This window comes from Musca vetustissima, unplaced genomic scaffold, assembly GCF_032173495.1.
Source record: "Musca vetustissima isolate MV318-11 ecotype Yass unplaced genomic scaffold, APGP_CSIRO_Mvet_v1 utg39389, whole genome shotgun sequence".
NCBI lineage: Eukaryota > Metazoa > Arthropoda > Insecta > Diptera > Muscidae > Musca > Musca vetustissima.
The window spans coordinates 17,864-45,660 of NW_026874363.1; the positions used below are offsets into that span (position 1 = coordinate 17,864).

Genomic DNA, 27,797 nt, shown 5'->3' on the forward strand with positions numbered 1-27,797 from the left:
CGAAGACCTATAGTGAAATTTTATGGAGAATATTTTTTCCATTTACAGCGTTCTCTAAAAATTGGTCTGTATAGGAGATTCGGACAAGAATTCAAAAATGGACGAAATTTATCAATTTTTTTTATACCCAAAACGAAACCCGGGTTTTATTGATGTAAAGTGGAGCTACGATTTTCATTTGTTCGGTGACCCTTATTAAAATTTTATGAAAAGTATTCTAAATCAATATAACAAAATAAAATTGTAATGATTTTGTATTGTATAGATTACTTTAAGAATATTTCCCATTTAGAAAATCGATGCCTTAAAGTAGGCTACAAATTCCATGTAAATAACAAATTGAATTTGTTGCCTACTTTTAATCTAAAAAAAAATTAGAAGATATATTAACGATTATTTTCCTTTTGTTGTTTCTTTAAGCTCCTTTTTCTAATATGGCATTTAAAAAATGTTGCCTAAAAGTAGGCACCACACTCAATATTAAAAAAAGGTAACTAGGATATCTCTGAAACAGGAAAACTTTAAAATGAGATTTTTTGTTTAATCTCTAAATGAAAAATTGGGATTTTTTTCTTCTCGCATTTCCTTAGCCCGCAAAAATAGATTTTCCTTTTTTCGTATATCTTTTAAACCACTTCTGTGGGAAATTGATGCCTAAAAGTAGGCAACAAATTAGTTATTAAAGATTTCCCAATGAATTGGACATTTTTAAGCATGATTTTGTTATTGTTGGTCTTTTTTCTTTTAGTTCCATTTGGTGTCAGGGCATTAAAAGAAATTTTGCCTAAAAGTAGGCACCACATTTGGAAAAGAAATCTGTGGAGAAGGGTATTTTAAAAAGGATATCTCTTTTTCCATCTTGTTTCCGGGAAATTAAAATTAGTTTCCTTTTTGGGTTGTTCGTAACCCACTTAAGCGAGTAATGACCAATAAAAAGATCTGCAGTTTTTTGTTTTGTTTTTTTTATCTTTGTATCTACAAATGACTGTTATTACCAGCATGAAGTGCAAAAGTATTAACTTCCCCGGTACTATTAAAAAACCCCTACCAAAGCCTTCATTACATGCCATTTAAGTATTTTAAAGTTTCCTTGTTTTATTACAGGATTTGTTCGAGCTCCCTGTCATGTTTTTCCATCGTTAAATAAAGAAACAATCATTAAAAAAAGTTTTCAGTTTTTTTCACGAAATTTTTATGCTGGCATTATCATTAAATAGATGTTAAACAGCAGATAGTCTCGAGAGATGTTGTACACGTGAGACTAATTTCATTAAGTGGCAGAAATTTTCCACAAACTTTTAACTATAAAAGTAAGAGAAAGGTACCCTAAAAGTAGGCAATAGGCTTTAAAATAAAAATGATTTAAAAATACACAAAATTACTATTTTTGATATGGATCCGAAATTACCATCGCTATTTTTTGGTTATGTATGGTATCTACAGGTTTCGATTGTTTGGTGACCCATAGTGAAATTTGATGGAGAATATTTCGTACATTGTCATCAATGCCATAAAATGTAGTTGTAATAGATTTTTCAGCCATGAATTAAAAAATGCCCAAAGAAATTTAATTCTAAAATTCAGTGTTTATTTACCTCCAATGAAGTCGAATTTCCTGGTTATACACTAAGCATAGAGATTTGATTTCTTCTAATACCTCTCATGAAATTCGATATAGAATATTTCATCCATTGCCAACAACTATCAAAAATGAAGTGTTGCTAGACTTTCGGGCAGGAATACAAAATACCCCAAAAATCTCTCCATTTAATACTTTTTTATTGTTTTACCCGATTTTTAGTGAATTTTCCCGGATAAATACGAGGAGTATAGTTTTGATTTCTTCGGTGACTTTTTGTAAAATTCGATATAGAATATTTTTTCCATTGACATGAAACCCTTAAATTCGAGATTTGTGGGAATTTTTAATAGATTTATAAAAACACCAAGAAAGAATTACTTATATTGGGAAATGTGGCGTATGAGTGTTGATGTGCATCATACGTACCAGATGACTTTGCTCAATCATGCTCCCAATGCATTGTTTTTTGTTTTCTAAATTACATTTGAAGAATATCGAATCCGTAAAATGGGATTGTGTGGGATTTTTGCTCGAAGTTAAAAAAAATGTAAAATTCGAAAAAAAAACTTATTTTCTCATATGATTTTAAATGTTAACAGATTTTTCTTTAATTTATAGAATATTTAGAGATTTTAGTTGGCTGGGGACCCACAGTGGAATTCGATGAAGAGAATTTTCATCTTTGAAAACTATACCATCAAAGGAAGAGCTAGTAGATTTTTGAGCCAATATTTGAAAAAACTACAAAATTATCCAAAAATACGTTTTTTACATATACATCCCAATTCAGGGCGTTATCTCGGGGATTTTTGTGGTATATGGAGGTTTCAGTTGGTCGAGGACCCATAGTGAAATTGGACTGGGAATCTTTTTTTCTATTGTCATCAAAACAATAAATGAAGTGGTGTGGATTTTTTAGACCGAAATTGGAAAAAAGTGCAAAATGACCCACAAATATCTTATTTTACATAAATCTAAATTCGAACCGGCACTTCGAGACTATGTATAATATTTAGAGGTTACTATCCGTTGGGGACTCATATTCAAATTCGATGAGGAATATTTTTTTCATTGGTAGCTATTCCATAAAATGAAATGGTGGTGCATTTTTGGCCCATATTTGAAAAAAAGGACAAAATAACCCAAAAATAAATTGTTTGACATAGATCCGAATTTAGGCCTATATTACGGTTATTGGTATAGTATTTAGAGGTTACAATTGGTCGCCGACCCGTAGTGAAATTTGATGAGGATCATTTTATCCTTTAGTTGTTATTTCAAAAAATGAAGTGGCGATGCATTTTTGGTCGTTGATTTAAAAAAAGGAAAAATTACCCAAAAATACGTTTTTTCAGATAGATCCAAATTCGGGCCGGTATTACAGGCTTTGGTATATTATTTAGAGGTTACAATTTGTCGGAGACCCGTAGAGGAATTCGATGAGGAACATTTTTTTCATTGGTAACTATTCTATAAAATGAGGTAGTGTTGGATTTTTGGCCGATATTTTAAAAAAAGGACAAAATTACACAAAAATACTCTTTATTCAAATAGATTCGAACTCGGGCCGTTATTACGTGATTTGGTATAGTATTTAGAGGATACAATTGGTCGGGGACCCGTAGTGAAATTCGATGGGGAACATTTTTTCTATTACGATTAAACCCAAAAAGTTGAGTCGTGATGGATTTTTGGCCAATATTTGAAAAAAGTGCAGAATAAACCAAAAATACCTATTTTTTAAATAGTTCCAAATTCGAACCACTTTTCCGACGTGATATATAGTAGATAGAGGTTGGAGTTGGTTGGGTACCCATAGTAAAATTCGATGGGGAATATTTTTGTCATTGACATTAACTTCATAAAATGAAGTTGTTGTATATTTTTTGGGACGAAATTTGAAAAAAAGTGCAGAATAACTCAAAAATAAGTATTTTTACAAATAGTTGCAAATTTGAATCGGGTTTTCGAGGTGATGTATAGTAGATAGAGGTTGGATTTTGTTGGGAACCCATAGTGAAATTTGATGAGGAACATTTTTTCCATTGGCATTAAGTCCATAAAATGAAGCTGTGATGGATTTTGGGCCGAAATTGGGAAAAAGTGTCAAATATCAAAAAATATCTATTTTTTTGTTTAGTTCCAAATTCGGATCGGGGTTTCGAGGTAATGTATTATATTTAAAGGTAGGAATTGGTTGGGAAATTCGATGAGGAACATTTTTTTCATTGATAGCAATTCCAAAAAGAAAAGTTACGATGGATTTTTTGGCCGGAAATTGGAAAAAGTGCAGAATAACTGAAAAATATATATTTTTATACAATTAAAATTCGAACCGATTTTTATAGTAGATAGATGTTGGAGTAGTAGATAGATTGTGGAGTTTGTTTGGGACCTATTGTGAAATTGAGGATCATTTTTTCCATTGGCATCAAGTCCATAAAATTAAGCTGTAATGAATTTTTGGCCAAAATTGGGAAAAACTGCCAAATATAAAAAATATCAACTTTTTGCATAATTCCAAATTCGAACCGGTTTTCCGACGTGATATATTTTTATACAGTTTAAAATTTTGAATTTTTGTCATTGACATTAACTTCATAAAATGAAGTTGTTGTATATTTTTTGATGAAATTTGAAAAAAGTGCAAAATAACTCAAAAATAAGACATTTCACTTGGTTGAGGATCCATAGTAAAATTCGATGAGGAACACTTTTTCCATCGGCATCAAAACCATAAATAGAAATGGTGATGCATTTTTTGGATCGAAATTGGAAAATTACGCAAAAATATCTATTTTTATATAAATCTAAATTCGAACCGATATTATGAGGTTATATGTAGTATCCAGAGGTTTCAATTGGTTGGAGACCTACAGTAAAATTTGACGAGGAATATTTTTTCCATTCACATCAAGTTCATAAAATAAGGCTGTGATGGATTTTTTGGGTCGAAATTGGAAAATGGGCAAAATTACCCAAATATATCAATTTTTATATAGTTCCAAATTCGAATCGGTTTTTCGAAGTGATTTATAGTAGAAAGGCATTTCATTTGGTTGAGGACCCATAGTGAAATTCGATGGGGAATATTGTTTCCATTGTCATCGAGTCCATAAAATAAAGCTGTGGTGTATTTTTTGGGTCAAAATTGAAAAAAAGTGCAGCATAACCCATAAATATATATATTTATATATATTCGAACCGTTTTTTCGAGGTGATGTATAGAATATAGAGGTTTCAAATGGTTGAGAACCCATAGCGAAATTTGATGAGGATAATTTTTTCCATTGGCATCAAAAACATTAAATGAACAGGTGATGGGTTTTTTTTGGGCTAAAATGGCAAAATTACCAAAATATATATTTTTTATAAAGATCCAATTTCGAACATATTTTTCGAGGTGATGTATAGCAGATAGAGGTTTCATTTGCTAGGGGACCCGTAGTGAAATTTGATGATGAATATTTTTTCCATTAGCATCAAACCCATAAAATGAGGTTGTGATGGATTTATTGATCGAAATTGAAATAAATTCGTGAAATTGCCCAAAAATTGCTACTTTTATATAGTTCCAAATTCAAACCGGGTTTTCGAGGTGATGTATATTTGATAGAGGTTTCAAGTGGATGGAGACCCATAATGAAATTCGATGAGGATTATTGTTTACATTGGCATCAAGAACATAAAATGAAGAAATCAGGATTTTTTGGCTAATATTTGAAAAAAATGTAGAATTACCCAAAAGTATCTATTTTGGTACAGTTCCAAATTCGAACCGGTTTTTCGAGGTGATGTATAGTAGATAGAGGTTTTATTTGCATGGTGACCCATAGTGAAATTGAATGAGGAAAATTTTTTCCTCTAGTAGCTATCCTGTATAACTAATACATGGGGTTCTAATGGGGATTTATTAAAAAAATAATCTGAAAAATATTTAAAAAAATATTTACATGAAATTTTATTCAAATATAAATTTATACATCTTATATATATATATATATATATACAATAAACTAAATTTATATTTATATTACGAACAAAACAAAAACAACAAATTTTAACTAATTTGTGTAAAATATTTTTTTAATTTTTACCACTTACCCCTTAGAAATATTTTTTCTTAAAAATATTTTCTATAAAATTGTTATTATTTTTATATATAAAAAACAGTCACTAGATTTTGCTTATAATAAAAATAATTTTTTTTCCTCTTATTACTTAAAAAAATCTTATTTATGAAATACTATTTTCAGCAGACGTATTACCGGTGCCTCAAAGGCCACCGATATAAAGAACGCGGCAATAAAAGAGACAACAGCATTACCAAAAAAGATGACGGTAATAAAATAGGGATTTAAATGTATGGTACCATCCATTTGATAGCCGGTAATTAGCATTATAACGGGATGTATCAAATAGGCACAATAGGTGAGGCGGGACAATGGCCAAAGGCAGCGGTAGGAGAGTATGCGATTCATGGTGGGTGATAAATTCCAACAGCAGGATAAGACAATCCAGATGAGAGCGGCACCAAAACCTGGAAGGAAATAAAAACAAAACATGTCAAACCTTGCTCCTCCCCTGCTTCTTCTTTTTCTTTCTTTTTTTCCAACTCACCTGTATGGGCAATGCTAACATAAAAAGCCGTCGAGACTTCGTCAAGTTCACCCTGCCAAACACCACAAATTATGAGTATTAATAAACCCAAACTCACCGACCATAACAAGGCATTCAGGCGTCCCGAAACTTTGGGTGCTGTACGCACTTTGCTCATAATATAACCGGTTAGCATACCTTACGAACAAAGAGCAAAAGGGAGAAGGAGAAAAAAGCCAAAAATTAAACATAAAACCATTAACAATGGTGTATCCAAAAATAAACAGGCTAAACTTACCCATAATATAAGGACCAACCCGTTGCCAGGGTTTATCATACAAAAAGTCAAAGGATTCAAAGGGATTGGATACCTTGTGGGTATAGTGGTGGCGTAGGGAGATTACACCCGACACTCCCCAAGATGAGGCCAAAAATGTGGCCAGTGTTAATATAACGGCCTTGGAATATCTGTGGAGAACAACATCATTAGAGGTTACTTATAAAAGGTATATCCCCCTTCCTCAGCTCACCTTGTCGAAAACATCAGCAAAATGGAGGCCATAATAAAAAATTGCATATCATTTGCCATATACCAACTCCAAATCATGCAGATCTCACTCAGCGGATAGAAATTGTTGATAAACAGAATGTTGCGCCACCAATATTTGCCACAAGTGTTGGGCGGCACGGTTGGCTGGAACACCGAGTTATCAAATGTTTGCCTGGAAATCAGAGAAAGATGAGAAAAAAGTCGAAGGAAAAAAATATGAAAAATATAATCTGAAAGGTAACAAATTGTGTGTGTTGTGTTTTTTTGTGTGTATGGCTTAGATAAAAAACAATAAATTTTGTCAATCAATGATTGATGGTTTCGATTGATTTTTTTATTTGCTTTTGATTTGAGGTTTATTAAAAATGATTGATGGCTACATTTTTCTATTCAACAAATTCCCTTTTAATTTGTGACAAAAGAAAATCGGGAGAATGATTAATTTAGGTGAAAGAAGGGGAACATGATTAGGCATGCCACAAAAAAGCAAAAAAAAAATAATTTTTAAAACCTTTAAAATCTCACAAAAATATTGAATTAATAAACATTTTTCAATTATGGGATACCTACACGTATGAGTGTGGTTGTTAATCATACGCTCCATGAGACTTTGTTTAAACATGCTCAAAATGCAATATTTGTCGATTACGGAGGATGTGGAAATATCACACAAATATATAATTTTGATGTATCTGCATTTCCTAGTCAATTTTTTCGAATTGTAATTCTTCGAAAAACAACCTCTCTTTATATACCGAACTTGAAACCGATTTTTCACGGATATCTGTTATAGCTACAGATTTCTTTACTTCCGTGAGTAGTAAGGAAATTTAATGTAGAATATTTTTTTCATTGACAACAAGCTCCAAAAATTAAGTTTTGTTGGACTATCGATAAGGTTTTCAAAAATACCGGGGAATTTTCAATTCAATAATTAAAATTTATGTTGTTCTATTTACAGTGCGGATTTTTCGTAGATGTACTAATCCGACAGATTCCTTTTCTTCGCAAACCCATAGTAGAATTGGATGAAGAACATTTTTTCCATTGACAACAACCACCTAAAATGCAGTGTTGCCAGACTTTCGGGACAAAAATACATAATGCTAAAGTTCTAAAAACTTTACACACTTTTTTAATATTTTCCGAATTATTTACGATTTTGTCGGATATATATTATATATACAGATTTCGTTTCTTCTGAAACCCATAGCAGAATTTTATGGAGAATAGTTTTTTCATTGACATCAACCACCAAAACCAAGTGTTGCCAGACTTTCAGGCAAAAAACCAAAATACGCAAAAATTTCCCAATGTACCACATTTTATTTGTTTCCATTACCAGGCGTATTTTCCCGTAGATATACTAATCGGACAGCTATAGTTTCTTCGGAGACCCATAGTAGAATTTGATGAAGAATAATTCTTTCACTGACGTCAACCATCAAAAATAAAGTGTTGCCAGGCTTTCGGGCAAATACACATAATGCTAGAGCTCTCAAAAATGTTCTCTCATTTTTTGTTATTTCCGATTTATTTTCGATTTCATCGGGTATACATTATATATACAGATTTCATCACTAGAGTAACCTATAGTGGAATTTTATGGAGAATATTTTTTCCATTAACATCAAGCTCCAAAAACGAAGTGTTGCCAGACTTTCAGGCAAAAACCAAAGTACGCAAAATTTTCCCAAAGTAGTATATTTTACTTGGCTCCATAAGCAGTCGTATTTTCCCGTAGATATACTAATCCGACAGCTTTCGTTTCTTCGGAGACCCATAGTAGAATTTAATGGAAAATAATTTTTTCATTGACAAAAACCACAAAAAATGAAGTGTTGCCAGACTTTCGGGTAGTTATACAAAATGCTAAAGTTCTAAAAATGTTAAATATTTTTTTAATATTATCCGATTTATTTAAGATTTTGTTGGATACATATTATATATACTAATTTCATTTCTTCGGAGGTCCATAGTATAATTTGATGGAGAATAATTTTCTCATTGACAACCGCCACCAAAAACGAAGTGTTGCCAGACTTTCAGGCAAAAAACCAAAATACGCAAAATTTTCCCAAAGTAGTATATTTTACTTGGCTCCATTAGCAAGCGTAATTTCCAGTAGATATACTAATCCGACAGTTTTCGTTTCTTCGGAGAACCATAGTATAATTAGATGGAGAATAATTTTCCCATTGACATCAACAATCAAAATTAAAGTGTTGCCAGACTTTCAGGCAAAAATACAAACTACCGAAGTTGTCAAAATTGTACATATTTTGTTCAACATTTTACGACTTACTTACGATTTTTTCGGATATATATTATATATTCAGATTTATTTACTGAGGTGACCTATTGTGAAATTTTATGTAGAATATTTTTTCCATTGACAACAACCACCGAAAATGAAGAGTTACCAGACTTTCAGCAAAAAACCAAAATTCGCAAAATTTTCCTAAATTACTATATTTTATTTGGGTTCATTAGCAGGCGTATTTTCCCGTAGATATACTAATCCGACAGTTTTCGTTTCTTCGGAAACCCATAGTAGAATTTGATGGAGAATATTTTTCCCATTGACATCAACAATCAACATTAAAGTGTTGCCAGACTTTCAGGCAAAAATGCAAACTACCGAAGTTGTCAAAATTGTACATATTTTGTTCAAGATTTTACGACTTACTTACGATTTTGTCGGATATATATTATATATCCGGTTTTATTTACTGAGGTGACCTATAGTGAAATTTTATGTAGAATATTTTTTCCATTGACAGCAACCACCAGAAATAAAGTGTTGCCAGACTTTCGGGCAAAAACTCAAAATACGCAAAATTTTCCCAATTTCCTGTATTCTAATTGTCTCAATTACTAGGCCATTTTCCCGCATATATACTATGAGGACAGATTTAATTTCTTCGGTGACCCATAGTAAAATTTGATATAGAATTATTTTCCCATTGACACAAACCACCAAAAATGAAGTGTTGCCAGATTTTTGGGCCAACAACAAAGGTACTCAAAAATGCCACTGTAAGAAATTACATTTATTATTTATATTTAACCTTTACCGATATTTTGCGGAATTTCTTAAACATTTTGATTTGGATTCTATGAAGGCCCGTAGTCAAATTTGATCAAGTATATTTTGTTCATTGACATCGTACCTCTAAATTGAAGATTTATTGGATTTTTGGTCCAAATTTCAAAATACCCATAAAATGTGCAAATTTACTAAATAAATCTACTATATATAAATCCCTACTAATATTTAACAGATATAAAGCATTTTTTCGTATAAATTGTGACCGGTGACCCTTAATAGAATTTCGTGAAGAACATTTTTTTCATTGACATCTAATACCTACAATACAGAGTTGCCAGACTTTTGGGCGGGAAACAAATATACAAAAAACTTTATTAAATATGTTCCTTTTATGTGACTATCTTTACAGCCAAATTTCGCAGATTTATGTTTTATATACGGATTCGGTTTCTTCGTGGACTATTAGTGAAATTCGGTGCTAAATATTATTATCTTTGATATCAAAGCCCTAACATCAGTTTTTGGGGGACTTACGGAGTTAATTTCGAAATTACCTAACAAATTATAAATTGACTAAATAAATCCACTTTATCTATTTTCCTACTAATATTTTATAGCTATAAAATAATTTTTTCGTATATCTTTTGTTTTGGTGACCCATAGTAGAATTTGATGGAGAATATTTTTTCCATTGACATCATGTAACTAAAATGAAGTGTTGCCAGACTTTTGTGACAAACATAAAACTACACAAAATTTTAATAATTATTTTACTTTTTTGTGACTATTTTCACAGCGGGTTTTCCCGAGGATATATTATATATACTCAATCGGTTTCTTCGGAGGATTGCAGTGAAATTTGATGGAGAATATTTTTCCTATTGACTTTGAACCTCTAAAATAAATTTTTGTGGGCCTAACGGACATTTTTTAAAGTTACTCAAAAAAATTAAATTGTACCAAATAAATCAACTATATCTAAATTAATATCAATATTTCCTAGCTATAAATTATTTTTGCATAGATCTTATGTTCTGGGACCCATAGTGAAATTTAATGGTGAATATGTTTTCCATTGACACCAAACCTCTAGGTAGTCGTTTTATAGGACATTTCACCGTAATTTCAAAGTGCCAAAAATATATTCCAAAATTTTCACATTGAATAAAGTCATTGGGAGCGTATGATTATTGTCGGTCAGCATACGCACCAGGTGACTTTGCTTAAATTCTGGGCCAACAAATAGAATGGTGTTCTAAAATATTTTATGATTTTTTTTATGAATTTCAATTCGACTCACCTCGTTGCAAAATCATTGAAAAATATCACAAATAAATATGTGGGCGTCAGACGTATATATCGGTAAATAATCACAATTGATGTGTCCACAAACCCCTTCTTCATAAATTGCGAAGTGCGATCGGCTACCTTTCGCTCCTGTTTCAAATACAGCAGGGTCACCAAAAATCCACTAATGAAGAAGAATGTATCAACGGAAAATGTGGCATTACCAACAAATTGATACCATATGGTGCGTTCGGTTATGATGCGGGTGAACTGAAAGTGTAAGGGAGAAAAAAATTCTAAAATGAAATCAGGATCGTAGAAATTATTTAAAAAAATAATAATTATAATTTTTTCTCTTTAAATTATTAAATATAAAATATTATTAAACTAAAAAATATCCGGAAAAAAATCAATATTTCATAACAGCAACTGGTGGCGTATGATTGACGACAGCACTTATACGCCACCATATGTAAAGCTTTATATTTTGCCTCCTTTTCCTCTCTGATTGAATCTTTTTCATGCTTTTCCATATGGAAGAATGAAAGTTTATCATTCACACAACATCCCTAATAGTCCGTTATCTCATGCCGGAAATGCAAACATGTCCTTATATTTCCGGCTTAAAGTTGTACTTCTAACAACTTCTTTTTTTTTGTAAAAATAACAATCATGCAGAAAAATAAATAAAAATAAAATACAATAGTCGAACATTGTCATTTACATATTTACCCGATTTTCTCCAATATTGAATATTTGCAGATATGTATGTACCATTATTGTCCAGAGTACGGATATGACGCGCAAGCCATGTACACAGGATGTTTGGGACTGTAACGAAAAAGAATGGAAGAAAGACAGACAGAATGAAAGGCAAAAGTCATGAAGAAAGCCAACTTTTTTGTGGATCAGAATTTTTTTGGGAGGGGAGGAGGAGCATAAAAAAGTGAGTGCCTGTGTGTGGATGCCAAATATTGGGGAAATGAAATTTTATTGAAATGGCTGGTGATGGTAGTGCTTAAATAATATAGGAATTTGTGCGAACAAATTTTGTTTTTTGGATATTGTATTGGAATATTAGTAAAAATTTTGAATATTAAATGGTTTGTGTTTCAGTTGCAATATGAATAAAATTTCGATTAGGTTTTATAACCTTTGCTATTGGAAGAAATTTAAATAAAGTCATTGGTAGCGTATGATTATTGTCGGTAATCATACGCATAGGTGACTTTGCTTAAAATTGACCCAAAAAATAGAATGAATAAAAAATTAGCAACATAAAACCAGTAAGGAAAGTAGTAAAGTCGGACGGGACCGACTATATGATACCCTTCACCACTTTGGGTATATTCAACAGATGAATCCTAACAGACGTCGCATATTTGAAGAACCAGTATATTTTTCATTTGGTCAGATATAGAGTTGCTTCTTACAATGGGACAAAATTATGTACATCAATTTTAAGCAAATATTAATCGGATTAATCGTTGATTATTTGGATAAATATCTGATAAACATGAGGAGTTTGGTGCACCTACATCTAAATCAGAACCGATTTCAACGAGACTTGCCAGTAATTAATTTATATTAACTAAAAGTCATTGTACAAAATTGTGTGGCAGTCGGACAAACTTTGGGTCTTCAGTACACAATTTACATTAAATCGAACGAAAATATATATGGGAGCTATATCTAAATCTGAACCGATTTTCACGAAACTTATCACACATTATTTTAGGCTTCATTAAGTACGCTGTGACAAATTTCGTACAAATCGAAATATAGATGGCGACGTTAGTGCACCATTAACATTAAATCGGACGAAAATATATATGGGAGCTATATCTAAATCTGAACCGATTTTCACGAAACTTGTCAGACATCACTCTAGGCTTAAGTCAGTACGATATGCCAAATTTCGTGCAAATCGAAAGATATATGGTACACCATTTACATTTAATCGGATGAAAATATATATGGGAGCTATATCTAAATCTGAACCGATTTTCGGGAAACTTAACGCAGATCACTCTAGACACAATTTAGTACGCTATGCCAAATTTCGTGCAAATCGCAAGATATATAGGACCTTTGGTGTACCATTTACCTTAAATCGGATGAAAATATATATGGGAGCTATATCTAAATCTGAATCGATTTTCACGAAACTTAACACACATAATTTCAGACTTAATTCAGTACGCTATGCCAAATTTCGTGCAAATCGAAGTATATATAGGGACTTTGGTGCACTATTTACCTTAAATCGGACGAAAATATATATGGGAGCTATATCTAAATCTGAACCGGTTTTCACGAAATTTAGCACACATCATTCTGGACCTAATTCAGTACCCTATACAAAATTTCATGCAAATCGAAAGATATAAAGAGTCTTTGGTACACCATTTACCTTAAATCGGATGAAAATATATATGGGAGCTATATCTAAATCGGAACCGATTTTCAAGAAACTTTGCACACATCATTCTAGACTTAATTCAGTACGCTATGTCAAATTTCGTGCAAATCGAAAGATATATAGCGACGTTGGTGCAGCATTAACATTAAATCGGACGAAAATATATATGGGAGCTATATCTAAATCTGAACCGATCTTCACGAAACTTTGCACACATCATTCTAGGCTTAATTCAAAACGCTGAGCCAAATTTCGTGCAAATCGAAAGATATATAGGGACTTTGGTACACTATTTACATAAAATCGGATGAATATATATATGGGAGTTATATCTAAATCTGAACCGATTTTTACTAAACTTAGCACACATCATTCGAGGCTTAATTCAGTGCGCCTTGCCAAATTTCGTGCAAATCGAAATATATAAAGGGTCTGTGGTACACCATTTACCTTAAATCGGATGAAAATATATATGGGAGCTATATCTAAATCGGAACCGATTTTCACGAAACTTAGCACACATCATTCGAGGCTTAATTCAGTACGCTGTGCCAAATTTCGTGCCAATCGGAGAAAATTTAAGGTTTTTCGTACACTATTTACCTTAAATCGGACGAAAATATATATGGGAGCTATATCTGAATCAGAACCGATTTTCACGAAATTTAGCACACGCTATGCCAAATTTCGTGCAAATCGAAAGATATACAGGGACTTTGGTGCAAAATTTACATTAAATCGGACTAAAATATATATGGGAGCTATATCTAAATCGGAACCGATTTTCACGAAACTTAACACAGATCACTCTAGACTCAATTCAGTACGCTATGCCAAATTTCGTGCAAATCGAAAGATATATAGGACCTTTGGTACACCATTTACCTTAATTCGGATGAAAATATATATGGGAGCTATATCTAAATCTGAACCGATTTTCAAGAAACTCATCACACAAGATTCTATTCTCAATTCAGTACGCTGTGCCAAATTTCGTGCAAATCGAAAGATATATAGGACCTTTGGTGCACCATTTACCTGAAATCGGAAGAAAAATTATATAGGAGCTGTATTTAAATCAGAACCGATTTCCTCGAAAATTGACACACATCATTCTGGACCTAATTCAGTACCCTATGCAAAATTTCGTGCAAATCGAAAGATATATAGGACCTTTGGTACACCATTTACATTAAATCGGTCGATAATATATATGGGAGCTATATCTAAATCGGAACCGATTTTCACGAATCTAAACACACATCATTCTAGGCTCAATTCAGTACGCTATGCCAAATTTCGTGCAAATCGAAAGATATATTGGACCTTTGGTGCACCATTTACCTTAAATCGGATGAAAATATATATGGGAGCTATATCTAAATTTGAACCCGTTTTCACGAAATTTAGCACACATCATTCTAGACTGAATTTAGTATGCTATGCCAAATTTCGTGTAAATCGAAGGATATATATCTAATGCTAGACTTACAGCCTGTTTTTGTAAAATTCCAAACGAACGAATTCGAGTGACTTACGACCAAACCTTTATTTATGTTTATAAATGTTTTCTGATTCCAAACAAAAATAAATGACATATTTTTCAAAACCAAGGAGTTTGGTCGTAAGTCACTCAAATTCGTTCGTTTGGAATTTTACAAAAACAGGCTGTTAATCCAGTGTGCTATGCCAAACTTCGTGCAAATCGAAGGATATATAGGGACTTTGGTGCACCATTTACATAAAATCGGACGAACATATATATGTGAGCTATATCTAAATCTGAACCGATTTTCACGAAACTTAGCACAAATCATTCTGGACCTAATTCAATCCCCTATACCAAATTTCGTGCAAATTGAAAGATATTTGGAGACTTTGGTGCCCCATTTACCTAAAATCGGACGAAAATATATATGGGATTCAACACACATTAGTTAAGACTTAATTCAGTACCCTATGCCAAATTCCGTGCAAATCGAAAGATATATAGGACCTTTAGTGCACCATATACCTTAAATCGGAAGAAACTACATATGGGAGCTATATCAAATGTTGAACCGATTTTTCCCAATTTCAATAGGGTACGTCCTTAGGCCAAATAAGTGAGCTGTGCCAAATTTCATCCAAATCGGATCATAAATGCGATCTGCACTTTGTTTACAATTTAATATGGATAGACGGACGGACAGACATGCCTTAATCGACTCAGAAAGTAATTCGATGTATATTCTCAAAAGGAACCATGTGTCTATCTCGTTTCCTTTTGCCTTGTACAAACATATGCACAAAGACATAATACCCTGTACCACAGTGTGCTGAAGGGTATAAATAGCTTAAAAAAATCTTGGCCATATCAGGACCCTGAAACTATTATTTGAAAAAATCCTAGGCCATATTTGGACCCTTAAATAATTATTTTAAAGATCCTGGGCCATATTTTGATTCTGAAATAATTGCTTTAAAAATCCTGGGCCCTATTTGGACCCTAAAATAATTATGTTTACAATTCTGGGTCATATTTGCCTGGACCTGAAAAAAATATTTTAATTTAAAGAGCTTCGCCTCTGTCTGGACCTGAAAAAAAAATTTAAAGAGCCTGCCCAATATCCGTGCTTGCACAATATCCTCTGGGTCATAAAAAACTTATGGGGCTATCTCGATTCCTTTTGCCTGTTACAAACATATGCACAAATACATAATACCCCGTACCGCAGTGTGGTGAAGGGTATAAATAGCTTAAACAAATCTTGGCCATATCAGGACCCTGAAACTATTATTTTAAAAGTTCCTAGGCCATATTTGGACCCTAAAATAAGTATTTTAAAAATCATAGTCCATATTTTGATTCTGAAATAATTATTTCAAAAATCCTGGGCCATATTTGGACCCTAAAATAATTATGTTTACAATTCTGGGTCATATTTGGGCCCAGAAATAATTATTTTGAAAATCCTGGGTCATATTTTGAGTCTGAAATAAATATTTGAAAACCCCTGGGCCATATTCGGATACTAAAATAAATATTTTAAATATCCTAGACCATATTTGGCCACCGAAATAATAATGGGCCCCATTTTGAAGCTGTAATAATTATTTTAAAAATCCTGGGCCCAATTTGGATCCTGAAGTAATTATTTTAAAAATTCTGGGCTCTATTTTGAAGCTGTAATAATTATTTTAAATATCCTGGGCCCAATTTGGATCCTAAAGTAATTATTTTAAAAATTCTAGGCCCAATTTGGATCCTGAAGTAATTATTTTAAAAATTCTAGGCCAGATTTTGTTTCTAAAATAGTTAATTTAAAAATTCTAGGCCCTATTTGAACCCTAAAATAATTATTTTTTAAATTCTGGGCCATTAATATCTGGACATGGAAAAAATTATTTTAAATTGCCTGGCCAATGTCTGGACCTGGAAAAAAAAATATTTTAAAGAGCCTCGCCTCTGTCTGGACCTGGAAAAATACTTTTAAAAAGCCTGCCCAGTATCCTGGCTTGAGTCTGGGTCTTAAAAAAACTTATTTTAAAGAGCCTGGCCTATATTTAAAAAAAATCACTTCTTTTTTTGCTGCATAAAAACTATTTTTACTTGAAAAAATATTTTTAAAACATCCTCGCCTATGTGGGCTCCATGAAAAATAATTTTTGAAAACTAACGCCCATTTTTGCTATTTAAAAAAATATTTAAAAAAAATTAAATATGGGTTCCCTGGTGCGTATGATGAACGTCACTACCAATACGCCCCGAGGAACTAGAGGGAGATTGAAGGAACTATTTTTCGATTATTATTTATAATTTTTCTTTCCGAATACCTACCTCTTTGGCCTCGTCCACATTCAGAATGCTGGTGGCATTCGTTTGAAAGGCAAAACACAATAAAACTTGTTCATGGAAACCTAAAGCAAAAAAAAAAAAGAATCAATTTTTGTTCTCAATAAAACATGCAAAAATTTTTTTTGGAAAAAAAATCTATTTACCCAACTGCTGTTTGGCCTCATAGGTCTCTGTCGCCCCAGCATTGCTGGTCGTCTCTATACGATATTCGGTATCATGTTGCGGGGTATGTGTGCCATTGTTATTCGTATTATTATTATTGTTTTCCGCATCACCATTCCTATTCGAATTGATATCGAAATCATGTTGTCCATTCCGATATGGGGATTTTTTGCCATTTATATCCCCAGGTGTTGGAGATTCTGCGGAGCTACAGTTATTGTTATCATTTAGTGTGGACATTTGATATAGTTCAAAAGATTTGCCATTTTCCGTGGCGGAGATTTGCTGCATATTGGCATGATCTACCTTGGTGCCACTTATCACGGAGATATTGGGATGCTGCAGGCGCTGTTCATTCAAATGGGATTGATACCAAGTGGCGGCTACAATCAGGACAATTAGGGTTAAGAGGAAGCTCCTGTAACATGAAAAATATTTTTTATTTGAGATTTGAGAGTTTTCGAGGATTATTCCTAACTTACGCAAATATTTGAAATTTCAATTCCCGCCAATAGCTATACAACCCAGGCACGGTCCTCACTCTCAAAATTTTCACCACCGTCATTTGTGTATTGTTGATTGAGCTCAGCATATTGGCATGTGGATCCAGCTCCATCAGATGTTGTACATCCTGAGCCGTACACGATTTCGGTAAACATTCTCCGATCTGTAAATTTGCCATAAATTTGTCCGGCAATTGCAATTTGAAGGCAATCAGGGCCACATAGAATTCAAATTCGAAATGTTTACGTTTCTCCGGATCCAATTGGCGATTGAGTTCATAGCAGAATTGCCGTTGACCCAACCATTTGTCATTACCAAACAATAGTTGACCTCGATAACGGGCAGAGGCATCATAGGCTGCGCACGCAGGAGGGAGGGTAAGACAAGAAAATAAAATAAAAAAATACAAAGAATTGTATTTCCACTTCATTGATTTTTTGAACACAAAAAAAAGAACTTCCTAATCGAATTATTTGCCTCATTTTCATTAAATGTTGCCCTGTCTGTAGTCGGATTTTTTTGTGGTCTATGTCTCCATTGAAGCGTAATAATGGCCATATTATAAGCCGCAAACTATTAATTGACCATTAAATGTATTGTTTAGATTTGTGTTTTTGCCACTGGAAGTGGTGAAAGGGGGAAGAGGCGGAGAACCTGCTGATTGAAAAGCCATAAGCGACAAATGAAGTGGAAATCATTGTTTGAAATTAAATATTAAAATTGAAAAGTAAAAGTAAAAGCGGGAAGTGGGGAAGAAGAAATTATAAATTAAATTCATTCGATAATAATACTGAAGCGTATGATTGATGACAATAATCATACGCTCAAATAATGGAGCGTATGATAAACTGCGATAATCATACGTCGGAAAAAACTATTTCTAAAAATCCACGCCTACGTAGGCTAGCCGAAAAAAATATTTTAAAAAAATCCACGCCTACGTAGGCTAGCCGAAAAAAATATTTTAAAAAAATCCACGCCTACGTAGGCTAGCCGAAAAAATATTTTTCGATTTTCAGGAAACTTAACAGACATCATTCTATACAAAATTCATTACGCTATACCAAATTTCGTGCAAATCAAAAGATATATAGGGACCTTGGTGCACCACTTACATTAAATCGGACGAAAATATATATGGGAGCTATATCTAAATCCGAACCGATTTTCATGAAACTTAACACACATCATTGTAGACCTAATACATTACGTTGTGGCACATTTCGTGCAAATCGAATACTATATAGGGACTTTGGAGCACCAATTACCTTAAATCGGATGAAGATAAAAATGGGAGCTATATCTAAATCTGAACCGATTTTCACGAAACTTAACACACATCATTCTAGACCTAATTCATTACGCTCTGCCAAATTTCGTGCAAATCAAATAATATATAGGGACATTGGTGCACCATTTACGTAACATCGGACGAAAATATATATGGGAGCTATATCTAAATCTGAACCGATTTTCACGAAACTTAACACACATCATTCTAGGCTTATAGCATTTCGTTGTACCAAATTTCGTCCAAATCGAATTATATATAGGGTCTTTGGTGCACCACTTACATTAAATCGGTCGAAAATATATATGGGAGCTATATCGAAATCTGAACCGATTTTCACGAAACTTAACACACATCATTCTAGACCTAATTCATTACGCTGTGCCAAATTACGTGCAAATCGAAAGATATATAGGGACTTTGGGGCACCAATTACATAAAATCGGCCAAAAATATATATGGAAGCGATATCTAAATCTTAACCGATTTTCAGGAAACTTATGAGACATCATTCTATACCTTATTCATTACGCTGTGCAAAATTTCTTGCAAACCAAAAGATATTAAGGGACTTCGGTACACCAGTTACCTTAAATCGGACGAAAATATATATGAGAGCTATATCTAAATCTGAACCGATTTTCACGAAACTTAACACACATCATTCTACACCTAATTCATTACGCTGTGCCACATTTCGTGCAAATCGAATACTATATAGGGACTTTGTTGCACCATTTCCCTTAAATCGGACGAAAATATATATGGGAGCTATATCGAAATCTGAACCGATTTTCACGAAACTTAACACACATCATTCTAGACCTAATTTATTACGCTGTGCCAAATTTCGTGCAAACCGAAAGATATTAAGGGACTTCGGTACACCATTTACCTTAAATCGGACGAAAATATATATGAGAGCTATATCTAAATCTGAACCGATTTTCGCGAATCTTAGCACACATCATTCTAGACCTTATTCCTTGCGCTGTGCCAAATTTCGGGCAAATCGAAAGATATTCACAGACTTTGGTGCACCATTTACATTAAATCGGACGAAAATATATATGGGAGCTATTTCTAAATCTGAAGCGATTTTCACGAAACTTAGCACACTTCATTCTAAACTCAATTCAGTACGCTTTGCCAAATTTCGTGCAAATCGAGAGATATTTACAGATTTTGGTGCATCATTTCCCTTAAATCGGACGAAAATATATATGTGAGCTATATCTAAATCTAAACCGATTTTTAGGAAACTTAACATACATCCTTCTAGACCTAATTCATTACGCTGTGCCAAATTTCGTGCAAATCGAATGATATATAGGGTCCTTGGTGCACCATTTACATTAACTCCGACGAAATTATATATGGGAGCTATATCTAAATCTGAACCGATTTTCACGAAACTTAGCACACATCATTCTATACCTAATTCATTACGCTGTGCCAAATTTCGTGCAGATCGAAAGATATATAGGGACTTTGGTGCACCATTTACCTAATATCGGACGAAAATATATTTGGGAGCTATATCGAAATCTGAACAGATTTCTCCAAAATTCACCACTCATCATTCTAGGCTTAATTCAGTACGTTATGCAAAATTTTGTGTCAATCGAAAGATATTTACAGGTTTGGCGCACCATTTACATTAAATCGGACGAAAATATATATGGGAGCTATATCTAAATCTGAACCGATTTTTACGAAACTTGGTAAACATCTTTTTAGACCTTATTCATTACGCTGTGCCAAATTTCATGCCAACTGGAAGATATTAAGGGACTTTAATCCACCATTTACCTTGCATCGTACGAAAATATATATGGGAGCTATATAAATCTGAACCGATTTTCAGGAAACTTAATACACATCATTCTGTACCTAATTCATTACGCTGTGCCAAATTTCCTGCAAATCGAATGTTGTTCAGGGTCTTCGGTGCACCATTTATATTAAATCGGACGAAAATATATATGGGAGCTATATCTAAATCTGAACCGATTTTCCCCAATTTTAATAGGGTTCGTCCTTGGGCCAAATAAGTGACCTGTGACAAATTTCATGCAAATCGGATCATTAATGCGACCTGTACTTTGTTTACAATTTAACATCTACAGACGGACGGACAGACAGATGGACATCCATAAATCGACTCAGTAAGGCAACCAGATTTTTTTTTCAAAAATCCACGCCTGAAAAGATATTTAAAAAAATAAAAATAAAAAAAAAACGGAACACTCACCCGACTGCGCCCATCGATAATTGCCATGCAACGCCGTCAAATAGGCCTGCATTTCCAGACCACATCCCGTCGACACCTTATTCCTTATATCCGATGTCTGCCAATAGAAATGGTCATAGAGATTTGTCATGATCTGAAAAACATTTGCCAATTGTAGGCTTTCGGCAGACTGATTATTCCCACCACTCGTATCCACCGGGGTCAAATAGTGATTCAGGCTATTGTGATTATTCAGCTGACCCTTGGGCTGGAGATCATCATGCTTCAATAGTTCTCTTCCCTTTTTGTTCGATTTCATTTTGAAAAGTTTCAAAATATGGGGACTGACAGTTGTTGAACTATATTCTAGGGTGGTGGAGGGCGTCGAAGTCATCTCCAAATTTGTTGTGGGCTTTTCCGTACTAGTTGTGGTAATTATGTCCACCTGCACCGACAAATCATCCTGCAGTGTTTCCGCATCGGGTATCTTAACATCTTCACTGTAGGTTAGCGTAGAGCCCACTTGCAAATTTCCTGCCTCCGTATCTCTGAGCAAAAGTTTTTCCTCCGCACTTAAATCTTTCTTTTTGAAATTTTCATGCTCCAGATCCTCCAAATCTCCCAGATTAAAATCAAATACCACTGGATGTAAATCTGTCTCTTTTAGGGGTCTGGGTTTTTCGTGAGAACTGAGAGGTTTCTCCAATGGCAAATAGGCTTTCTTTTTGCCGACCTTCAATGGCAAAATATCGGGATTTGGTGGCTTATCTTTTTTCGTCGAAAAGCCTTCTTCGTGTACTTCGTGCAGTATGGTAATATTCGGATTGTGTTGATGTTCAAGTTCCGCATTGAGGAGGGTAAGATTTTGTGAAGCGCCCATAGAGATTTGGGTGTAGAGGAAAAGGAGATTTAAAACGAAGGCGAGTGGTTGGATTTTCCACATTTTTAAGGCCAAGGAGGATGAAGGCATTTTTGTTGAATTTTTTGCAAATTTTTTTGTCAAGAATTTTGTTGTTGTTTTTTTGTATTTTTAATAAAAAAAATTTTAGAAATTATTTTTCCATTTTTTGTTAAGTTCGTTGTTAGCTTTGATACTCCAGTGTTTTGTAGGTCATTGCCGGATTTTTTTGTGGGTTTCTTGTCTTAATGTTTCACAATTGCTCGTCAATTCTAAATTGAAATAAAGAAAAAAATATATTTTTTTATTTTTTTATGCATATGGCGCCCAACGTGTGGCCTAATTTTTTTCTGTTCAAAATTTAGTTTTTCATTGCAGGATTTTTTCTGGTAATTTTCACAATTGCACTTCACTTTAAATTCAAATAGGCCCAACGTGGGGCCTAGTTTATTTCGGTTCAGATTTTGTTACTTTTGTTGGTATTTTCTGGCCCCTGACTCTTTTTAAATCACTTCACTCCTTCAATTTCAATTTTATTCCATTTTACTTTAAACCATTTATTTTAAATGGCGCCCAACGTAAGGTCTTTATTTTTTACTGAAGTGATGCCCAACGTGGGGCCTAGTTAATTTCTGGTGAACATTTTACCTTTATGTTTCATTATTGCATTTCACTTGTTAATTTAATTCATATATCCTCAAAAATGTATGATTTTTTTATAGAGGTGGCGCCCAACGTGGGGCCTAATTTATTTCAAATCAAAATTTATTTGTCCAGTAATGGAAAATTAGGTTTATTTTGTATAATTGGAAGCCACTTCTGGATTAAAAAAAAAATTAATAAATAAAAAATGGCGCCCAACGTGGGGCCTAGTTTATTTCGTTTCTGATTTTGTTACGTTTGTTGGTATTTTCAAGCCCCTGACTCTTTTTAAATCACTTCACTCCTACAATTTCAATTTTATTCCATTTTAATTTAAATGGCGCCCAACGTGGGGCCTAGTTAATTTCTGTTAAATATTTTAAATTTATTTTTCATTATTGCATTTCACTTGACCAAATATCATAAAAAATTATGAATTTTTATGTAAGTGGCGCCCAACGTGGGTCCTAATTTATTTTAGTTCACAATTTTGTTGTCCACTAATGGAAAATTGGGTTTATTTTGTATAAATGGAAACCACTTCTGGATTTAAAAAAAAAAAATAAATAAAAAATGGCGCCCAACGTGGGGCCTAGTTTATTTCGTTTCTGATTTTGTTACGTTTGTTGGTATTTTCAAGCCCCTGACTCTTTTTAAATCACTTTACTCCTACAATTTCAATTTTATTCCATTTTACATTAAATGGCGCCCAACGTGGGACCTAGTTAACTTTTGGTCAATATTTTATTTATTATTTTTCATTATTGCAAAAAATTATGAATTTTTATTTAAGTGGCGCCCAACGTGGGACCTAATTTACTTCAGTTTACAATTTTGTTGTCCACTAATGGAAATTTGGCTTTATTTTGGATAATTGGAAGCCACTTCTGGATTAGAAAAAAATTAATAATAAAAAATGGCGCCCAACGTGGGGCCTAGTTTATTTCTGATCTGATTTTGTTACTTTTGTTGGTATTTTCTGGCCCCTGATTCTTTTTAAATCACTTCACTCCTACAATTTCAATTTTATTCCATTTTACTTTAAATGGCGCCCAACGTGGGACCTAGTTAACTTCTGGTCAATATTTTATTTATTATTTTTCATTATTGCATTTCACTTGTAAATTTAATTCAAATATCATCAAAAATTTATGACTTTTTTTTAAGTAGCGCCCAACGTGGGGCCCAATTTATTTCAGTTCAAAATTTTGTTGTCCACTAATAGAAATTTGGCGTTATTTTGGATAACTGCAAGCCACTTCTGCATTTTAAATAAAATCAAAAGAAATTTGTATTATTTATTTTTTTAATGGCGCCCAACGTGGGGCCTAGTTTATTTCTGCTCTGGTTTTGTTATTTTGTTGGCATTTTCTGGCCCTTGACTTTGTTTTTTTTTAATTGCAATTATTTTCACTCCTAAAATTTCAATTTAATTCCATTTTTCTCAAATGGCGCCCAACGTAAGGACTTACTTTTATTTCAAGCAATTAACTATTTTGTTCTTCGAAATTGCTCTCCATCCATAAATCCATTTTAATTTAGTTGCAATTACATGTTGTTGCTCGAAACTTCTCCATAGCCATTATGGTTGTTCGCAACAATGCCATTATGGTTGCAAAACATGACAATTTGTGGTTCTCGAAATTGTTATTATAAAGTTTTTATGTTTTCGGTTCTTTAGTTTTTGTTGTCATTTCAAGCAACTACAACAATAAAACTACAATAATTTGGTCATAAGATACTCTAAAGTAAAGAATTTCAATTTCAAAAAGTTTTTTTTTTCTGGTTTGTGGTCAACGAACAAAAATATTTAACAGATAATTGAATTGTTCGAGTATACGAATGTATGTATGTGGGGCAAAAGGACAAGAAGGGATAGGAAGACAAAACAATTAAGTCAGAGAATCGAGGTGGGTGGACAGGAAAGATCAAGAAATACAGGCCTACTGTAATACTCATATTTTTTAAACATCCACGCCTATGAAGGCTTCCCAAAAAAAAAAAAAAAAAAAAAAAAATTTAAATCCACGCCTATGAAGGCGTGGAGCAGAGCTGAATGCTAACGGACACGTCCACAGGTTACGGATAGTGGGATCCCCATATTATTCATTGGATACCTGTGAATAACAAATAAACAGTCGCGGACAATCAGCGGGCTCAGGGCGAAAGTCTCGCAGGAAATGCCTATGATCCCTGAGCAGAATGGCGCCCCTAAATGTCATGTCAAAGGTTTGGGTTACTACCTTTCAAAGTGACCCCCCTAACGATGGGGTGTCATGCGACCTCGTGTCCATCAGCGTTTTAAGGTTTGCAGACAGGTTCCCGACTGTATTAGAACGGAGCCTCGTTGATAACTGGGCGCTTCAACAAGCTTATTCAGGCTTAGCTGCTAAGTCCTTGCAATGATAAGAGGCTATGCCATGGTCGACCTCAATCCCTCACATACAGCACCTTCTATGGAGCCGAATTGTAATACCACCCTAAGTCTCGAACTCTACAAGGTCAGATCTCAATGAACCGCCGCCAAGTGTTGACGACCCAGGCTACCTGCACCTCTCTTTTGCCTCGTGCCCCACTCTCGACGACGAAAACGAAAGCCTGGAGAAGCAGTCGTATATTCTCCTCAACTTAATAGGGGAAACCTGCTCTTTCCGCCTTCCGTCAGGAGAGCATCCCGAATCAGCTCTGGGATGACTCACCCTTGTCAGACGAGGAAGACATCATGGAAACTACAGTGATTAGCACTACGGTGACAAACACGGTAGCGATCATGGTGTCTCCTCCGAAGCAAGGAGAGTCCTCCCAGTTGCTGACTAGGGAAGTAAACCATTGCGAGGTTGAGGATCTGCACTCAATCTCAATACTTATCGTCGATAAGATGATGGATGATTCATCAGTACCAGTAACTGCTATTCAAGTCGATGCCAAGGAGATTGCTGCCAAGAAGATGTACCGGAGAGCAGTTAACTACTGTAACCGATTCATCGGACGGGACAACGACTCCATCACGGGAAAGGAGTTAATTTTAAATACTGATGAGACTCCCTGGTACTGATGAGACTCCTGTCGATAAAATGTATGGAGACTCCCGTCGATAAGATGATGGATGATTCAACAGTACCAGTAACTGTTAGGCAAGTCGATGCCAAGGAGATCGCTGCCAAGAAGATGTACCGGAGAGCAGTTAACTACTGTAATCGATTCATCGGACGGGACAGTGACTCCATCACGGGAAAGCAGTTCCTTTTAATCACTGATGAGACTCTCGATGAAACTCCCTGGTACTGATGAGAGTCCCGTCGATAAGATGATGGATTATTCATCAATGATGAGACTCCCGTCGATAAGATGATGGATGATTCGTCAGTACCAGTAACTGTTGGGCAAGACGATGCCAAGAGAAGGAAAGCAGTTAACTACTGTAATCGATTCATCGGACGGGACAGCGACTCCATCACGGGAAAGATGTTCCTTTTTTGATCAAGAGGAACCTCAAATTCATCCAGAGGGACTTCTTGATTGAAAGGATCCCCCCGACCCATTTCGAAGACCACCACGGTAGTCCCTTCAAAGAAGGAGAAACCTGTCGGAGGTTCTATTACACCTAGGAAGCTTATGCCTGAAACTTCTAAGCCTTCAGCACCCCCCAAGGGTACTGAGTACTGAGACGTCCCAGACACCAGCATCCACAAAAAGACGGAAGGTAGGGGACTGTCGAAGTCGGCACGAAGAAGAGCCTGTAAAAAGGCCTCCAAGAAGACCGATATGGCACAACCACCCTTTGTCAATCCACCCTCTGTCGAATTGCCAAAGCCGATACCCAAGGCTGTGACAATTAGGCAGGTGCTAGTGGATGCGCCGAAGCTAGCGAGCGCAAAGCAGTTGCCTGCGTCGGTTGGCCCTACCTCTGCGGCGGTTGCAACCCCGAGTGTCAAATCTCGGCCACAGCCCACAGCTGTAAAGAAGGAGAAACCTGTCAGAGGTTCTATTACACCTAGGAAGCTGATGCCTGAGACTTCTAAGCCCACAGCAACCCCTCCAAGGGTAAACTGAGTACTGAGACGTCCCAGACACCAGCATGCACAAAGACGGAAGGTAGGGGACTGTCGAAGTCGGTACGAAGGAGAGCCCGTAGAGCCTCCAAGAAGACTGATAAGGCAAAACACCCTCTGTCGAATTGCCAAAGCCGATACCCTCAAGGCTGTGACAATTGGGCATTTCCTAGTGGATGCGCCGAAGGTAGCGAGCGCGAAGCAGGTGCATGTGTCGGATGGGGCTATCTCTGCAGCGGTTGCAATCCCGAGTGTCAAATCTTGGCCACAGCCCATAGCTGTCAAAAGAATGAGGTCCTCGGAGGAACAATAACCTGCTGCAAAGAGATCCACGCAATCGTCAGCTGCACAAAGCTCGGTCTTAGCGTAACCTACAACGGCGCTCAGCGACTCTGCTGCTCCACAGTAGGTATCGGATGATCTGCGAGTAGCAATCATGGACCGAGCTGACCCTGACGGGATCATCAGCTGCACAAAGCTTTGTTTGCGTCGGTCGTAGCGTCGAAGGAGAAACCTGCCAAGAGCAGTGAGTGTATGGTGGAAACCAAACATCCAAACCGGATGATCTGCGAGTAGCAAGCATGGACCGAGCTGACCCTGACTGGGTGAAATATTATATTATATCATCAGCTGCACAAAGCTCTGATTCCTTTGCGTTGGTCGTAGCGTCGAAGGAGAAACCTGC

General features: G+C 34.8%; 1 protein-coding gene across 1 annotated transcript; it reads right to left on the reverse strand.

Moving 5' to 3' along the window:
- Window positions 1-5,814: 5,814 nt before the first annotated feature.
- On the reverse strand, window positions 5,815-22,490 carry LOC133333201 (uncharacterized). The gene is made up of 10 exons (XM_061541529.1): window positions 21,542-22,490; window positions 17,975-18,353; window positions 17,474-17,910; window positions 17,313-17,392; window positions 11,803-11,901; window positions 11,084-11,340; window positions 6,712-6,903; window positions 6,480-6,649; window positions 6,203-6,379; window positions 5,815-6,122 (listed from the first exon to the last, which is right to left on the reverse strand). The coding sequence occupies exons 1-10, from the start codon at window positions 22,488-22,490 to the stop codon at window positions 5,815-5,817; spliced, it is 3,048 nt and encodes a 1,015-aa protein (XP_061397513.1).
- Between the last annotated feature and the right edge of the window lie 5,307 nt (window positions 22,491-27,797).